The sequence below is a fragment of the Callorhinchus milii genome, unplaced genomic scaffold (assembly GCF_018977255.1).
Source record: "Callorhinchus milii isolate IMCB2004 unplaced genomic scaffold, IMCB_Cmil_1.0 Scaffold6, whole genome shotgun sequence".
In the NCBI taxonomy this organism is placed as follows: domain Eukaryota; kingdom Metazoa; phylum Chordata; class Chondrichthyes; order Chimaeriformes; family Callorhinchidae; genus Callorhinchus; species Callorhinchus milii.
Window position 1 is genome coordinate 29,145,724 of NW_024704747.1, and position 19,227 is coordinate 29,164,950.

General features: G+C 44.1%; 1 protein-coding gene across 1 annotated transcript; it reads left to right on the forward strand.

Annotated features, from left to right (window-relative positions):
• Positions 1-9,338: 9,338 nt before the first annotated feature.
• znf148 (zinc finger protein 148) lies at positions 9,339-18,843 on the forward strand. The gene is made up of 6 exons (XM_007889895.2): positions 9,339-9,666; positions 10,346-10,471; positions 11,171-11,294; positions 11,745-11,828; positions 12,486-12,604; positions 13,194-18,843. The coding sequence occupies exons 1-6, from the start codon at positions 9,415-9,417 to the stop codon at positions 14,790-14,792; spliced, it is 2,304 nt and encodes a 767-aa protein (XP_007888086.2). The 5' UTR covers positions 9,339-9,414; the 3' UTR covers positions 14,793-18,843.
• Positions 18,844-19,227: the final 384 nt, after the last annotated feature.

The following is a 19,227-nucleotide window of genomic DNA, read 5'->3' on the forward strand; positions in this document are numbered from 1 at the left end:
TTTTTTAAAAAAATCAATCGGATTACTTTCAATGCGAAGGGCAATTATGTGTTACACCCCCAAGTCACTTTTCCCTCGAACAGAAAATGGCTCTATATTTGAATTGGGTCCTCCTTTTTTTTAAAAAAAAACAACCTTATATGTGAAGCTTTAGAGGCATGACATTTACTTCATTTAGTTGAATTTGCTAGAGCGTTAGAAGGGACCAAAGGAGCACTTAGCTGCCTTGAGTGTGCTAATGAGCAATTGCTTGTGGAATTATTTTCTTCAACCGTAGCAATAAAGTGAATTTTGCACTTAAGATGTGTCATTTTATTATGACATTTGTGGGGGGGGTTTCTCACCCTCTCTCCTGAAACTGTGAAGACGAATCTGAGCTATTCTCCATCATCGAGTAATTTATAACTAATTTTTTTTATTGAAAGAAATAAGAAATCTATTCTACGGTCTAAAATGAAACACTAAAGATCCCACGGTGTTGTTTGAAAACATCTCGAAGGGCTTCACAGAATATACTGTCAAGTGAATCGACTGTAATATTTTCTGGCTGAAACGCGGCAGGCAATTGCGCACAGCAGCGTCACCACAAACAGTCGTGGGATTGAAATGACCCAATTTATTATTGTTATTTTTAAAGGGATTTAAATGAAGTGCATTGGAAATGCGCTGTTTGCGTGGAGCGTTACTGCTCCTCTGTGGCCAGCGAGTGAAAATGCCATCAGATAAACCCTCGTACTTTACATTTGCACAAATCCTCTCCCTCCGGTGGGTGGGAACAGGTCCTGTATCCGGGCCAATCGGACAAAACAGCCCAATTCATTTATATTCTTAAAACCTTTTTTTATGTGTTTATATTTAAAAGAAAGCGCAGAGCGGGTTATAACTTGGACAGAATTATTATTATTATTATAGAATGCGTCGCCGGTCACTGCAGTGTCCCCTCGCTCGCCACGGCGGGAGACGGGAGGAGGTGAATCGCAGCAGATTGACGGCAGACTCCGGCCGTTCACGAGCAGGTCCCGGCTGACGATCTGCTGGGAGCTGCCCCCCCTCCCCCCGGTCGGTCCCGTTCCCGTCCAACGTCAACGGGAGGGAACTTGGGTTCACCTCGGACGTCGAACTCGCTCGTGTTTGAAACCGCTCTCGCCGCACTCCACAGGACACGCTGCAAAGGGTAGTGACTGCGTTTTGCGGGTGAAACTCGGCGGCCAGCTTTGCGCACAGTGACGCCCCCCTCCCCGCAAACAGTAGTGGAGTGAGGGAGTGATTTTATTATTATTTTGGGGGGATGGGTGGGGGACTGTCGGCCATGACACCAAGAGGGGGGGAGACATCGCCTTCTCTTTTCGAACAGCCGACAGATTGTAAAAACACCATTGCCGTCTGGCGAGAGCTCTCCCCCTGCACACCCCCCAGCGCTCACCACACCGCACTGCCCGTCAGTCAGGGCTTCGGCTGGACTCGGGAAGACGCTCACCTGTAGTGATCTGTCTCTCCCACCCCCCACCCACCCTGACCCCCATCTCTCCACCCCCCCCCCCCCGCCCTGACCCCCATCTCCCCACCCCACCCCCCCCCCCCCCCCCGCCCTGACCCCCATCTCCCCACCCCCCCCGCCCTGACCCCCATCTCCCCACCCCCCCCGCCCTGACCCCCATCTCCCCACCCCCCCGCCCTGACCCCCATCTCCCCACCCCCCCGCCCTGACCCCCATCTCCCCACCCCCCCCCGCCCTGACCCCCATCTCCCCACCCCCCCCGCCCTGACCCCCATCTCCCACCCCCCCCGCCCTGACCCCCATCTCCCCACCCCCCCCGCCCTGACCCCCATCTCCCACCCCCCCCGCCCTGACCCCCATCTCCCCACCCCCCCGCCCTGACCCCCATCTCCCCACCACCCCCCGCCCTGACCCCATCTCCCCAGCTCCCTCTCCCGCCCTGACCCCCACTCCTTCGGACGAGTACCTCTCGGTGTTGTTCTCAGTGTATGTTATTTTGAACAAAGACAACATAACGTCGGTGTGTGTCTGTGCGTATATGTGTCTGTGTGTCGATGTCTGTCTACGTGTGTGTGTCTGTCTGTATGTGTATATACAGGTCATTCAGAACTCTGCAGCTCGTGTACTGTCCCGCACCAGACACCGCGCCCACATCACTCCCACCCTCACCCTCACTCCCGCCCTCGCCCTCACTCCCCCCCTCGCCCTCACCCTCGCCCTCGCCCTCACCCCCACCCTCACTCCCACCCTCGCCCTCGCTCCCCCCCACTGCTCCCCATCCCCCAGAGGATCCAATTCAAGATCCTCACCTACACGGCCATTCCCGGCCTCGCTCCCTCCTCCCTCTCTGACCTACTGTCCCCCTCCCTACCCGCCCGTACCCTCCGTCCCTCTGGCTCCGGTCTGCTCCACATCCCCCGCCCCAACCGCCCGACCATCGGTGGTCTTCAGCCTCTGGAACTACATCCCCAGTGCCGCCTCCTCTCTTTCCTCCTTCAAGGTCGGTCTCAAGACCTTTCTCTTTGACCGTACCTTCAGCTCCGCTCTCGACTCTCTACCCCCTCCTCGCCCCTCCCTTCCCTCCCCTCACCCTGACCATTTCCCCCCTCCTCGCCCCCTCCCTTCCCTCCCCTCACCCTGACCATTTCCCCCAATGCTCGGGTCCCCACCCAACTGTACAGCGCTTTGGGACGTCCTCCCGACGTGAAAGGCGCTCTATAAATGCGATGTTGTTGTTGTTGTATGTGTGTGTGTGTGTGTTAATGGCCAATGCTGCTGGTGCGCTGCAGACCAGACGCTTGTAATGGCGGCGCTGTTTGCCCACAATGCAGAGCGCGGGGTGAAAGCCCTCTATTCCCTGGGCGGCGGCGGGGGGCGCATGCGCAGAGATCGTCGTCGTCTTTGGCGGCCCACACGCGCGCGGTGCAGTGTGGGTAAAAGCGGCCATCTTTGAGTGAGTGAGTGAGTGAACCCGAGAGAGAGACAGACAGACAGACAGTGGCCGAGGGGGGGAGGGGGAGACAACCTCAGGCCCCGGGACCTCAGCAGCGACACACACACAGAGAGAGAGAGAGAGAGCGCGACCGCCCCCTCCACGGGGGAGGTTTATTACACGGCCGAGAACAGCGGTGAGTGTGTGTGTGTGTGTGTGCGAGTGAGTGAGTGAGTGAGGACGGGGTGTGGGAGGGGTGGGGAGAGGGTGAGGGGAGGAGTGAGGAGAGTGCGGGAGGGGGTGTGGGGAGGGGGTGTGGGAGGGGGTGTGGGGAGAGTGTGGGAGGGGGTGTGGGGAGAGTGTGGGAGGGGGTGTGGGGAGAGTGTGGGAGGGGGTGTGGGGAGAGTGTGGGAGGGGGTGTGGGGAGAGTGTGGGAGGGGGTGTGGGGAGAGTGTGGGAGGGGGTGTGGGGAGAGTGTGGGAGGGGGTGTGGGGAGAGTGTGGGAGGGGGTGTGGGGAGAGTGTGGGAGGGGGGGTGGGGAGAGTGTGGGAGGGGTGTGGGGAGGGGGGGGGTGTGGGGAGAGGGTGTGGGAGGGGGTGTGGGGAGAGTGTGGGAGGGGGTGTGGGGAGAGTGTGGGAGGGGGTGTGGGGAGAGTGTGGGAGGGGTGTGGGGAGAGGGTGGGAGGGGGTGTGGGGAGAGGGTGTGGGGAGAGTGGGGAGAGAGTGTGGGAGAGGGTGTGGGGAGAGAGGGTGTGGGAGGGGGTGTGGGGAGAGTGGGGAGAGGGTGTGGGGAGAGTGGGGAGAGAGGGTGTGGGAGGGGGTGTGGAGAGTGTGGGAGGGGGTGTGGGAGGGGGTGTGGAGAGAGGGTGTGGGGAGAATGTGGGAGGGGGTGTGGGGAGAGGGAGTGGGGAGAGAGTGTGGGAGGGGGTGTGGGGAGAGTGTGGGAGGGGGTGTGGGAGGGGGTGTGGGGAGAGGGTGTGGGAGGGGGTGTGGGGAGGGGGTGTGGGGAGAGTGGTGGGTAGAGTGTGGGAGGGGGTGTGGGGAAAGTGTGGGAGGGTGGGGAGAGTGTGGGTGGGAGGGGTGTGGGGAGAAGGGGGTGTGGAGAGAGAGTGTGGGTGGGAGTGGGTGAGAGTGGGAGGGTGGGGAGAGAGTGTGGGAGGGGATGTGGGGAGAGAGTGTGGGAGGGTGTGGGGAGAGAGTGGGAGGGGGTATGGGAGGGGGTGTGGGGAGAGAGTGGGAGGGGGTGTGAGGGGATGAGGCGCTGAGCACAGGCCGCGGCTCCACAAAGAGCTGTTGTTGTTGTTGTTGAGGGCGGGGCGGGCACTGACTGGGGAGACAACTCGTATTTACACGGGGCAGCGACACCCCCACAGCACAACACAGTGACGGAGCGTGATCCCGGGGTGGGGGGCGCCTACCTCAGCCTCCCCTGGGTCTGTGTGTGCCACTGTCTATGTCTCTGTGTGTGTGTGTATCACTGTGTGTCACTGTGTCTGTGTCACTGTCTGTCTCTGTGTGTCACTGTCTGTGTGTGTGTCTATGTCTCTGTGTGTCTCTCTGTCTGTCTCTGTGTGTCTCTCTGTCTGTGTGTCACTGAGTCTGTGTCTGTGTGTCACTGTCTGTCTCTCTGTGTCACTGTCTGTCTCTGTGTGTCACTGTGTCTGTGTGTGTGTCTGTGCGTCATTGTCTGTCTCTGTGTGTCACTGTCTGTGTGTCACTGTGTCTGTGTGTGTCACTGTGTCTGTGTAGGTGTCTGTTTGTGTGTCACTGTCTGTCTCTGTGTGTCAGTGTGTGTGTGTTTGCGTGTCACTGTGTGTGTGTCTGTGTGTGTGTCTGTGTGTCACTGTCTGTCTCTGTGTGTCACTGTCTGTCTCTGTGTGTCACTGTCTGTCTCTGTGTGTCAGTGTGTGTGTGTTTGTGTGTCACTGTGTGTGTGTGTCTGTGTGTGTGTCTGTTTGTGTGTCACTGTCTGTCACTGTGTATCAGTGTGTGTGTTTGCGTGTCACTGTCTGTCTCTGTGTATCAGTGTGTGTGTTTGCGTGTCACTGTGTGTGTGTCTGTTTGTCAGGTGACGCTCACTGGGGTTTCCAGGTTGCAATCTGTACTTGTCATAATTTCTCACCATAGGAGATGACAGCTTGTTCTGTGTGGCTCTCTCTCCCCTCCCTCCCTCTTCTCTCTCCCCTTCCCTCCCTCCATCTCCCGCCCTCCCTCTTCTCTCTCCCCTTCCCTCCTACGGTAATCCAGAGTTTGGTTTAGTACTTTATGGTTGGTGGAATAAAAGTGGTGTGAAGCGGTCGGTGCTGTTCACCTTAAGACACACACACACAGTCCACAGCTTCCTGGTGGGTGACAGACTCTAACCAGTGAGAGCAGACAATGGAACACTTGTTTCTGTTTGTGGGACAGACGCTGCTGTGCGCAATTGGCTGCCGCGTTTCGCCCACAAAATCTACAGTCAATTCACTTTACAGTATATTCTGTGAAGCGCTTTGAGACGTCTCGAAGATGCGATTAGGCACTGTATCAAATGCAAGGAATATTATTATTAAGTCAGCCAAGACTCATCAGTTTGTCTTCCAAACCAGTTCCCTCATTTCCTCCTCCTCAGTGATGCTCGATGTTATTCTTAAGTACTTAGAGATGTTTATCCACGCAAAAGGCACTTTTAAGTGCATGTTGTTATACTGTGCTACCAAATGAGCATTTGGCTTCACTAAGTTATGCTGTCTTTCCCTGCCCATTCGCTTACATTTCTGTGATATTTCTACTGTGTGAAGGGCACTATATAAATGCAAGTTGTTGTTGTGCATCTGAGCTCTGACTGCACAGGTGGGTATTAACCCAGAGAATAGCTGTTTGATTAGGAGTGTATGTATCCCTACAAGTCTTTCTGAAGTCTGTTATAGCATGAACCAGAGGTGCAGATTATATAGTCAAATAGGCAGTGGTTTAATCATTGCCAATTCTATCACGATGCACAATTTAATTGCTTACTTACTGTACAAATAAGTTTTCAAAAAGAGGACAGGGCAATCCTAATAGCATAGTGCGGGGGGCTAACCTTTTGGCTGTAGCGGGCTGAATGCCCTATTTGTGGGAATGGCCACAAGCAGCATAAGCAATATTTTTGTGTTTCCCTTCCAGAAACATAACAACATTTACATAGCGCCTTTTCCACGTAGGAAAGATTTCTTAAAGAACTCGACACCGCCAGCTGGGCACCCAAGCTAGGGGTGGGAGCCGAGGGAAGTGGGATGGGGAGGGGAAAAGATGACCGAAAAGTTGCAGAGGTGGGGGGGAGGGACGCAGCGGAGTTCCTCATTGGGGTTTCAATTGCCTTTGTTGTTGCTCCTAACAAAGGTAATTGAAACCTTGCTAAGGAATAATAATAATCCTTGTGTTTGGCTTAGCAGCGACACATCTTATCACGTCTTCGAGATGTTTCAAAGTGCTTCACAGAATATACTGTAAAGTGAATCCACTATAAATTTTGTGGGTGAAACGCGGCAGCCAACTGCGCACAGCAGCGTCCCACAAACAGTCGTGGATTGAGTGACCAAATTATTTTATTAAATTTTTCACCTTTTGATGAGATTATCGTTTGCGTCATGATTGTGGTGACTGAGGGAGTGAAAGAGGAAGGCATACTTTACTTGCTTGTCCGATACTAACTGTGTAAATGGGGAAGTTTTTTGAACCCACAGGTTTACGGATGTCGGCTTTGAAAAACCAAATGCTTCACAGGACATGGTATTTTACAGGTCAGCCGGTTGTCTAACACATGCGGAAACCCATCACCAAGCTGAGAATTCCATACAAGCCACTTACACGTGGGAATCCCCAGAGATAGATTGTTGGAATGGAATGGGCTCACTCTCCCTGGAGGGACACATTCTGCTTACCTTCTTCTGGAAAGTTTTAAACATTACCCTTTAGTTAACACCTTTCTTCCTCCTCCCTGTCCATTTCAGTAGTGGGCCTAATTTTTAAAAAATGATTGGCAAAATCATTTGATCAGAAGTCTAGCCTCTAAATATGTTGCTTGGATGGCTAAGAGAAACAAATGTACAGTGGAAGTGACAATATCTCAGAAAACATTTAATGATTATCTATATTTATGGTACATGAATGCTAGGCACACTAGATTTATCCTTGACTATTGGTGTGAAAAGTACACCCTTATCTGACTTGTACTTTTGAAATAGCTTATTTTTACCCACCCACCCCACCCAAGTTAAGACTTTTCATTTCTAACCAATAGTTATATTTAGATTTTGCTACTCTCCTCAACGTTTTACAATTTGGAAATTGTTCTCACGAATATGTACAATAAATTAACTTGTGATTTCTGTGCTACACCAACAGGGGTCACTGAAGCAATACACTGACTGCAGCATTCCAGGTGTAATGGAGTTTTCACACTGCTTCAAAAGGGTAAGTTAGATAGACAGTTATTACATCAAATTGCTGTGCTGGATGAATTGGACATCCTAATGATAATAATAATAGTATACTACACATGATCATTGCCAATATACACTTTTTTTTGCATTAATTTGGAAAGAAAGAACATGGAAAGAATTAACATTCTTGGGCTCTGCCCTCAGTTGCATATCTGTGGTGTCAGATTATAGACATGAACCAGTGCCTTTGCATCCTGTGTGTGTGGGTTTTCCCAATACATTGCTCCACCTTCCACCTCACCACATGTGTGATAATTATTAACCCACGCACTGCAATGCGTTTACCATAAAATATGTACTATTGAACAAGCACAGCTTGGCTGTACGTTTGTTACAACTGTAAAATTACTTGTTTTTAAGTAGGCCGTGGAAGCACTTATGCGAATGAAAGACATGTTTTGTAATTCAGAAGGTATTTTTCTCAGTGGTTGTAGCTGTTGCCTATTATGTGTGCACAGGGTATCTTCTTATGCTTTACAGATACTTTAGTGCTGCTATATTTTATACGCAAAGAATGTTCTCCCATGGCTAGTTTAAGAGAATCCAGTGTTCTGTGAAGGTCAGCGTCTATAATGTAATGTATTATAATAATAATATATTGTATTATAATCAGTTTTCTTAAAAAAAAGTAAAGAATGCTATGATGCTGATCTTTTTGCAATGAGCCTATGTAATGAGGAGGTAACGTAAAGGGCAGCGAATATAATTGGAGGGTGACAACTGGGTGGTGACGTGCATAACCACACTGCACTTTCCCCTCAGAAATATTGGACGAAATCCAGCCCATACACTGGGAGTTTGCTGGATGACCCAGTCTGTGTGAAAGTGAGTTCAGTGAGTCTCAACTCCGCTCCTGGGCATGTGTCCACAACATAGTTTTGGCATAAATTGACGTTGTATTGACTTCTCACTTTGGGAATACTGACTGGTATATGAAATAGAGAGCTTCATTTTGGTGTCGGAGGTGGGGGCGGTTGACAGGGAATGATATTTACCTGATATTTAGTGAAGTAGGGCAGGGAAATTTTGTTCTGGCTGTGCTGTAATTCATCTGTTTGTACATTACTTTGATGCTGGATGTACATATTTCTGGGAGTGGAATAGCCTTCTGTTTCTCAGTACCAATATTCCACATTGGGACAGCAGAAAAATAAACTTGGGATTTAGTCCGTGTCTCACATTAAAAACGAAAAAGTGCTAGAAATACACAGTTTAATTGGAATGTAAGAAGGAGAAAAGTACACTCTGGGTTTATTCCTTGTTCCATTTTGTATCAAGTTTTATGTTCTGAATATCCTGTGTATTTATTGTTTCACCTCACAATCTACGATGAGGTTGCCTGCTTTTGAATTGAGCAACTATGAACGTGCATTATTGATGCAAACACATTACGCAAGTCTCATTTTAAAAGGTGAAAAAGCACTGCTGTAGTAACAACTGCTTGTCACATTTAATGCATTAAAATTCTGGTGAAGTTTAGTAAGCTTTCCAATGTAATGTGCCAGTACAATGCACATTTTCACAGTCTTTTCCAGGTCAAAGGTATGGCACATTGTGTTTTTNAGCTGCACCCCGTTAGACTTGTTAAATGTGCTAAGCAAGATGTTTAACTACAACAGTTAAATGAATGTAATGTTCTTTATATTTTCTGGAAATTTCTGTTAAGTACTATTATTGTAATTATTTTAATCTCTGCTCCCCTTCAAGTGTCAGCAGTCGAACTTGGACCCATTTGTTATGTTATTGAAGTGTCACAGCATCAGTAATCATTGGCAGTAACTGCTATCTCAATGGGTGCTGTCAATGTTGGAATAAATTAAAAGAAATGGAATTTCTGCTTGGTGCAATTTGTATCCTTGTCTTTTAGGATAAATTAGTTTCGACAAGTTCCTCATAACGCTGTTTTTTTCTTAATTTTGCTTCAGGTACTAGATATTACTGAAGAATGAATATCGAAGACAAGTTGCACCAAATTTTTCTTAAATGCAGCAGTATAGGTGAGATGCAGTCTTCAGGCCCATGGTTGTGGTGGGCAGAGTCTCTGATCAATCATCTGTGCTTGTGGGAGCACAGGAAACTATATTGGAAGAGGGGGAGGTTTCTCACGATGAACTTCTCCAAGAAGAAGCCGTTTTGCAGGGAGCTACACTGACCCAGGAGGAACTCATTTCACACGACGAACTAATGATTCACGAAGAGACGGTTAAAAACGACGAGGATGAAAATGATGGACATGAAAGGCTGCCTCAGGAATTAACCTATGAACTGAATGTGAGTTTAGGTTGTTTAATCTTGGTGTAGTTGAATCCAGTCATAAATATTTTCACCATCTCCTCAATAATAATAGTAATAATAATCCTTGCATTTGATCCAACGCTTTTCACGTCTTCAAGGCGTCTCAAAGCGCTTCAAAGAATATACTGTTAAGTGAATTGACTATCTAATCTTACCACATAAAAATGACTAATAAGCGCATGTTTATTGTCTGGAAAAGTTTCCTAGATAAAACCAATACTTAGTTGACTTGGACCGCTTATGTGCCTAAGTGGTCTTCTCACTCTGAAAAGGGTGCCTTGCACAGGATAGAAAGGGAATATGTGAAAACACTTTTACTTTATTAATTTATGGTAATATTTCACTTTATTTTACTGCCGATAAAATGCATAAATTTTTTCCTGTTTCAAGATGTTTGGTACTTCTAGTTTTTTTTAAAAAGAGTTACAATTGATAGAAAGTATATGATGTAATCAGTAATTCTGTTTAATAAGGTGCCATATCTTAGTTTGTTTATTTTACCCAAAATAGTATAATGATTATAATTCATTTTCAGGAAATGTTTCAGAAAAAGATAATATGGAAATTCTCAAATTTGCATGTTTATTGTAATGTGAATGAGGATGGTTTGCTAGCTGCTATGTTGGTTTAATGCATAACTTGTTATGTTTTAAAGGTAAATGTAAAACAAGAAATACAGTATGCTGAAGAAGCTGGACAGCTAAAGAGAAATAAGAGACAACCAAAAGATGGAATAGATTTACAGAAGAAAAAGAAAAGAAAACAGCGTTCCCCATCAAAGGTAAGTGCGTAAGAATTACATGTAATAATAATAATCCTTGCATTTGATGTAGCTCCTTATCACGTCTCAAAGAGCTTTACAGAGTACACTGTAAAGTGAATTGACTTTACAGTATATAGTTTGTGGGCGAAACGTAGTTTATTAGTCATTTTTATGTGGTAAGATTATATATAATCTTGCCACATAAAAATGATTAGTAAACACATTTAAAGCTCTAGTGACAAGTTCAGGCAGGAACAGATCATTGATCATCTACCCATTTAGTCTACCCAGCTAATTTCACTCAAGGTAACATATCTTTTGAAGGTACTTAAAAAATCCTGTTAATGCTACTTGGAAAAATTGCAATTTTGTTCTTTAATATAGTATGTCTCTCACTAGCATTGAATTAAGTATGTCAGACATTGCTACAACTTAAATTTTCCTGAGTCATTCTTGCATATTTGGCTGCAGATAGCTTACAAACATTTTTTTTAATGAGCTTTTTATTCAAGATTTTTACTCAACACTCCTTAATTTGCAGTGTAACTGTTTACATAAATAAACTCATTGTTAAACTAATCTTTGAAAGGAGTGCAACAGTAATGGTGCAGCAATTTGACGTAGTAAGTGGAGCTGTGGTTTGTTCTGTAAATTGAGGTAGCAGCAGTAGGTTTACATAACATGGAAAAGATATTGTCAACTTTTGTTTCCCTTCAGGTTCTAACAATAAATGAAGATGGCTCATTTGGGCTAAAATGCCTGAAATCACACATCTGTGAACATTGCAGTGCTGCCTTTCGTACCAACTACCATCTACAAAGACACGTCTTCATTCACACAGGTTAGCAGGAGTTCAAACTTGTGTCAAGCTGTTCGATCATGTTCTCAAAAATCATGTGAGATCTTGTTTCCTGGCAGAAACAAATCCATATAGAAATGAGCAACCGTTCAGCTAAACCCTGAATATAATCACAGATTATCTGAAGTGATAATGGGACAGTCCGACCGACTGGTGGCAGGAACGATTTTCAGGAATATCAATTTTTCGGTGCTGGACTAAGTTATCGTTTGTCTTTTTCACTGTAGTTTTCTTATTGGAAACTGGTCAGAAAAAACCACAGATCTAACTACAGGGGAGCATTGTGGTTTCGTTGCACAGTGCTTTGTTGATTTGTGTTTGTATCTGCAAGTGCAGAGACCTAGATGTCATGTTTTTTTCCTTCACAAATGAATACTTTTATACTTTTATCTTCTACACAAGGTATAGTAATGTTGTAAAATGTATTTACAGGTGAAAAGCCATATCAGTGCAGCCAGTGCAACATGCGGTTTATTCAGAAGTACTTGCTGCAAAGGCATGAGAAAATTCACACAGGTACACACCATTTATTCTGTTATGTGCAAATACTCTGAAGCCACAAATGGGTGAGAAAGGGTCAAACTTTTTTGTTTTTTTAAGTTGCTAATTTGACAGCAGTGTTCGTTCTTTTTCTGAACATTTTCCCTCGTTCCAAAGAGATCCAATTCTAAACTGTTCCAGCATGTGCAGTGGGAGCGTTTGACAAGTGAAGAGGATAAGAATCGAGATGCTGTTAAGGACCTTTACTGTGCTTTGGATATTTACTTGAAAAGAAAACATTTACAAGACTGCGGGGAAGGAGCAGGGAGTGGGACTACATGGATAACACTTTCAAAAAGCCAGCACAGACATGATCGGCCAAATGGCCTCCTTCTGTGCTGTAGGATTCTGCGATTCTATGATCGTGTCTGCAGTTAGGATGGACCACAGCTCTCCTGGGACTCACCTCCCAGTTATTCTCAGTGTAGGAGAATCTTTGGAAGAAGCCAAAAGTTCAGAAAAAAGAAACTGGAAAATATCATATTTTCTATTACATTTTGCACTATGTGCCTCAGCTTCTGTTTTTTTCAAAAAAAAGTGTAACCAGTAGAGGGAGGTATGAGCAAATTAAATCCAGGAATTGAGTATTTAGCAATATTATTGTGTGTTAACGTTTGGAAAATGGAATTGCAGGTGAGAAACCGTTTTGCTGCGATGAATGCGACATGAGGTTCATACAGAAATATCATATGGAGAGACATAAGCGAACTCACAGTGGGGAGAAACCATATCAGTGCGAATACTGCCACCAGGTAAGAAACTGGAGACTTTGCACAAATTAAATGTTTGTAGTAAAAAATAATTGTGAGTTTCAGAAATCTAGTTGTGACGACGATTATAGCTACATTCAGCAATGGATTATTGCAATTGCTGAAAAGCACCCTGAACCCTAATGTGGAACCCTGTAGCTCGGTGGTTAGAGTGCTCGCCTCACAAGCAAGAGACCTGGGTTCGATTCCTGGGCAGGGGATGAAATCTTGGTCAAGTTTCCTTCTCCACACTCCTCTGTTTACCTAGCTGTAAGTAGGAATCCCGTTGTTAGTCAATTGGCGGATCTCTTCCGGGGATAATAATCCCTTCAAAACAAAACTGAATTTTAAAAAAATAATAATAATTTGGTCACTCAATCCATGACTGTTTGTGGGACACTGCTGTGTGCAACTATCTGTTACACCACGGGGAAAGTTTTATTTTAGGATCTGTTGTATTGTTGCAGAAATTGTCAACTTTGCTTCTCAAGTTGATGTTTAAATTCTGCATTCTTTCTGTGCTTTTTTAAAAAATAATTAAATATACTGATTAAATGGAATTCTATTGATGCTAATGTTGTGACTATTTCAGTACTTTTCTAGAACTGATCGGGTATTAAAGCATAAACGCATGTGCCACGAAAACCGAGACAGAAAGCTGAAGTGTGCGTTGAAGTTGGGTGATCTGGGAGACAGTGAAGACCCGAATCTGCCCTCGACACAGAAAGCAAACCCGTTGCCTCGAAAAAAGAAGCAAAAAACAGGGGAGAAGTCCAAGACTTCAATGGCAATCTGTGAGAAAGACAGGACAGTGGATAAAGTCGATCACAAAAATGGCCCTGCCAATGACGGCAATTTCTCAGCACTCTATACTGTTGGCTCAAAAGTGAAAGATGAATATATGGTGGCAGAGTACTCTGTGGAAATGCCCCATTCATCAACCGCCGATGGCAGTGTTGAGAGCACTTCTGGAGAAATCCATCCACCCAAATTGGTCATCAAGAAAGTTAATAGTAAACGACAGCAGAAACCACAGCTGGAACCAAGCCAAACCATACCTGCGTTATCTACGTACGAAGAGAGTAAAGTGTCTAAATACCCTTACGAACTTGTCGATAAACCGACCTTGCTGGATTCCGAGGGTAATCATGACATCGACCCGGCTGATTCCTTACAGGAAGGTCCCAGTAAGCCTGTGCAGAGCAGTAACAATTATGACGACGCAGTGCAGTTCATGAAGAAAAAACGGTACTTGCAAGCAGCGAGTAATAACAACCGAGAGTATGCCCTGAATGTAGGTCAGATCGCATCTCAACCATCAGTGACTCAGGCAGCCGTGGCCAGTGTTATTGATGAGACTGCAGCCACCGCTATGATGGACTCTCAATCGCTCAGCGTTGACATCAAGAGCAGCCACGACAAGAGTGGGATTCCTGACGAGGTGCTGCAAACTTTGCTGGACCATTATTCTCACAAGGCTAATGGGCAACACGAGCTGCCTTTCGGCGTGGTCGATACAGAAGTGGCCTCATCCATGTCCATAAACAATTCAGATGTAACCGAGGTGGCCCAGGCCGAGAGACCGGGGGCCAGTTCCCACTCAGCACCCACCGAGAAAGTCAATATGCTTCAGGAATATTCAAAATTCCTGCAGCAAGCTCTGGATAGAACTAGCCAGAATGATGCGTATTTACCCAGTCCTAATCTCACTTATGGAAACGATGCTCAGGCTCTTTCTAGTCAACCAATGTTTTCTTCCATGGCCTCAATGGCAATGCAGAGTGGCTTTCGGCCAGCCATGGATTCCCCTCTCCGATCGTCTACCGAGAAATCCCATTACGGTTTGTTGGTCGGTGACTCCCAGCACACGTTCTCTTTTGCGGGAGACGAGACGAATCCCAGCTCGGTCCCGTCGCCAGAGTTTCTGGATCAGGTGTCGTCTCAGAAGAAGGTCGAGTCCCAGCCGGTCCATCAGGCCTACCAAATGGGCAGATTTGAACAGACATTCAGATCTCAGTACCAGAACACAAGGTCTGCCATGCCTCCCCAGTACAGCGCTGGAAACGGACAAGTAAACCGAGCCCGTGGGTCTAACGCAGAATTTTCAGAATTTCCCTTAGTGAGTGTGCCCGAGGGCAGAGCGCAAATGACTTCTTCACCAGATGCTACAGCGAGCCAGGCCTTCGGTTAATCTGCTGTTGTAATATTTGTAATATAGCATTAGCATTTCACAGCGACAATTCCCGTGTTAAGCGCTGCTCTGTATAGAATGGAGTGCTTCTACGGTCTGTAGTTAATACATTTTTCTCCATTGGTTTAACACATTTCCAGGGAAGTCTGGTAATGTAGGCCTCTCCGATTAACCAAAACACCTTGATGCTGCAGCGCATCATCAATTGAACACCGATTTTATTTTGTTGTGTATCTCGGCCAGACACAGTTTGCCCAAGGTTATTGTGTTGTGGCAGAGTTTAACTTGTCTAACACTGACACTGCTGCTACGCGCCCAAACTTGTAACTTGCCCCCCATATTTTGGCACTTTCCAAAAAGAAAAAATACAAATGTCACTGGTATTTGTAAGGTGTGACCATTGCCGGTTAAATGTTTATTGGATTCAATCTTTAAATTTAAGCACTTTCCTGATTTACTAAAGATTGTAAACAAAACTAACAGTTTTATCTGTCTAAATATATTGAAGATACTTAATGGGTAACTAACGTATCATTCTTATTCAGCTTGTGACAAAATCCACATAACTCATAAGTGGGTAAAATGGTTTCTTATAGGTACCGATTGAGTATTCTGCTGATACCATCAATTTTTTATTAATTATTTATTTTAGGATTGCCTATGTTGCAATTCGAGTGGGAACTATCCGAGCGCAAAGAGTGCTTTAATATTTCCTCAGTTGTGTTTAATATTCACACAATCCTGATTAATATCGCCCCAATCATGTGGTGCAGATGACACCCAGCCCCCCCCCCCCAAGGTGTTTGACTGCCTTATTAAATCATCTGTACCACCTACTTTTGTCCATTCACAATATTGAATTGTTCAATATTTCTAAGTCCTGCCATAGAAAGTTAGCATTACTTCACTAACTGTGTAGATAAGACGATCTTGTCTAACGTATCCACCGTATTTTCAAGACTCGCAGTTTAAAATGCAGCTTCTGCACAAAACATGCCACAAAACTGCTATATTTGCAGCTTCATTAGAATTTTTAAAAATGTTTTTGCGCCATGTGGAATGGTTGTATTTCAACCAACAATCGATAAATTTACCAATTTTTGAAATTCTACTCCAGAGTCCCGCGTAACTGCACGTTAAAGACTTTCTTGTGGTCAACTTACAAAACTTGCATTTTCCACAATTAAAATCATGTGGTAATGATTTCTTCAATGGTTGATTACAGAATATATTAGACTATTAATTTCCAGCCAGAAGTCACTTTCTTTGAGTTCAAGTAAATTAGACACTGCTTAATAAGTGTTTGGGCAGGAAACTGAATGGGATGATTAAATTCTATTTTCTACGTAAACTAATGATGCTCTTCAAAATAGTGTATTAAAAACCCAGATGTCTGCTTTTGGGGGCAGAGAGTGTTCAAATTCAGAGGCGGCAATTAGGGAAATCTTTCTTCTCTCCCCAGAATGTGGAAGATTTGGGTTTGCTATTAATCAAAGCAATACTTGAATTCTTCAACCTGCTGTAAAAAAAAGCTTATTTTAAGAATGTTTCCACCAAAGATGTAGATTTTATATTTATATTTGTACTGTCTTCATAATGTTTGAAACATTCTGGGGTATTTACTGGGAGAGAGATAGTAAATGGAAAATTATGTACGAAGGAATTCTTAGAATATGTTTTTGTCCCTTTAATATTTGTTGCCTGCCCTCTGGTGAACCTGTTATGCACTAGTAATTATAAAGAAATATCTTTTGTGTAAATGCAACACATTTCAGAAAAGATCCATTGTTTTCAACTCTTCCACATTCATCTCAACACTTCTCAAGTACTTGTCAATGTTAAGTCCAATCTTATTGATTATTTTCTGCACAAAAATATCTTTCGCTATGAACTTGGAAACACTGGACCAAATCTGATGAAGGTCTGTCAATTATAGTGTTTCTGGGTTCTTTGTAGAGTCCATTAGAAATTGTCCTTAGTTTGTTCAGTTTGAAAAGATTAACGTGAAAAAAACGTGTATGGGGGATAAAAAATCATTCAGCTATGAAGATATGGAAACAAGTGGGGACTCTGAGTAGGTTAGATAACTGCAACTTTAAATACACTCTTAACATCACATTGACTCCCTTTTTAATTAACAGTTTTAATTCTTAAATGCTGGAATTCTGTACTCAGAAACATTCAGCTTTCCATTTTACTGCACACTCGGTTGCTTCAAATTATACCTGTCGTTTTTATCTTTTATTCATCTTGAGTTATAATGATGCACATTTAAAATGTTTTCATCAGAAAGTATATAATATATATATATATATATATCAATAAAAAACGATCTGAACTTTAATCCCAATCCCAAACCAGTTTGGGCTTTATAGCAGCAGGTGAGAGTGTTGTCTTGGTGCAGTTGCTGTGCAATTGCAGTCGTTTGATTAGCTTTTGGTTAGAGCAGTTGATGCATTGCATTTTATCCAGCGTGTGAACAGTGAGTGAATTTTTGTTAAGCACTGCGATTTGTACTCGTGGTTCTGTTGAAGCAACTTCAGATTCTTTAGTCAAATTATTCCATCACACCTTATTTAAGCAATTATTACGAATATGGCTTTACATTACGCAGGCTTCATTTTTGGCTCTTGATGTTGATAAATGGAAATTTTTATGGAGCTATTTTTATATCAATAGGTCATCTTGTCTCTGAATAACATCCAATATCTTTGTATGAGGTGGAGGGAGGTGTTGAATTTTGGAAATAATCTTCCATGGGGAGGGGGTGGAGGGGGAACAAAGTCACTAACTTAAGATCTGTGTGAAACCTATACATATTCATGTTTAGCGTTGGAAGTCATATAAACACAGAAGAATCTTTACTATGGGGAAAAAAAACTTTCAAAGCTTACAATATTAAATTATGAACATTTTTTTAAACAAAAAAAAAGCCTTGACTTGTATTCTATTGCAATGGGAACTCAATAGCTTATAATTCATATTTTTGTGTATATAATAAATTAACGTTCAAACAAGAGCAGTCAGACTAGTTAACTTTTCACCTTATAGGAGAATATTGCTGGAGAGGGTTTGACACTGCATTATCTATACAGAGCAGCGAAATGAATGAAACGTTAACGTATAGAAAGTGAAACAGCATCCAATTTATAATTGCAGTTGCATATAAATTTTATATGTTGTTTGCTAGCCCTTTATAAATGGATGAAGTTGCCAAGTGATACTTTTCTGGCCTCTTTAGTACACTGGTCAATTTTATATGTAAGCTTGCTTTTCGATGAATGAAGACGTGTTAAATAGAAGCAACAATTTTGTAGTATATTGTAAAAGTTTAAATTTGTTACAAACTCTTGGGCACAGCCAATGTAAAAAGCAAAGTTTACTTTTATTTGTTTAAAATTTAAATTTGTGTGTACAATACATACATAATCAACCTGGGCGAGGGAATTGTGTGTTTATAAGAGTCACCGAGTCTATCCTTTTGTTCACTGCATGATAAAACTTGTTCTCTTTAACTTAGTTATATCTTTTACATTCAGGTTTTAAACACTGATGCGCAAATGTTTGAGGGAATGGAATTCATCAGTGACTGATCGAGCAAGTTTGATAAATTGCAGTCTGGTCAAATATGTAGATATATAATAAGCAAATCCCACATAATGCTTTAATCAATTATCAAACTGTATACAGTACTTTATAAACTGTATTAGAATATTTGGAAGCATCAGGTTTTCATCTTTTAAAGGCGTCTTTTTAATGCATAGATATAAATAAATGGTATGAAATCCTTGTTAGACATCTGTTGGTCCTTATTCTTAAACCATGATGCTGAACAAACATTTGCAAGGTGGTAATACTACCATGTCTTAAAGGATTTTGATCGGACAATTTGTGTGAGTGTATGGTGTGTGTGTGTGTGTGTGACAATTGTGTGAAACCTGCTACTGTAATGTTCACTTTGTCTTCATATCAGTGACATCTTTACCGCAGTGAATACCTTTCTGCCTAATCATTGTTTTAGTTACAAAAATAAAACTACAAACAAACTTAACAAGGCACCACGTTTTTATTTATTAAAGTATAGAACTGTAATGTATTGTGAATGGATACAGCACAACAACAGCAACAGCAAACAACGTTTACACGGCGCCTTTCACGTGGGGAGGACGTCCCAAGGCGCTGGTGCAGGGGGTGGGGTTGGGATCAGGAAAGGGTGGAGGGCAGGGAGGGTAGGGGTGGGAGGGTGAGCCAAAAGTGCAGTCGAAGAGGAGGGTCTTGAGAAGAGTGTTGAAGGAGGTCAGGGAGGGTGAATGGACTGGGATGGAGTCCCAAAGGGAGGGGGCAGAGAGACGGAATGGCCATTGCTGATGGTGGAAGAACAAGTGAGGGACTAACGTTGAACAGAAAAAGTGATCAAAGTCGACCAATGGGACAC

Excerpts from the sequence above, each read along its gene's own strand:
- znf148 (XM_007889895.2), top strand. The coding sequence starts at position 9,415 with ATGGTTGTGGTGGGCAGAGTCTCTGATCAATCATCTGTGCTTGTGGGA. Across the intron at positions 9,667-10,345 it reads AATTAACCTATGAACTGAAT|GTAAATGTAAAACAAGAAAT; the intron begins GTGAGTTTAGGT and ends TATGTTTTAAAG. Across the intron at positions 11,295-11,744 it reads ACACGTCTTCATTCACACAG|GTGAAAAGCCATATCAGTGC; the intron begins GTTAGCAGGAGT and ends ATGTATTTACAG.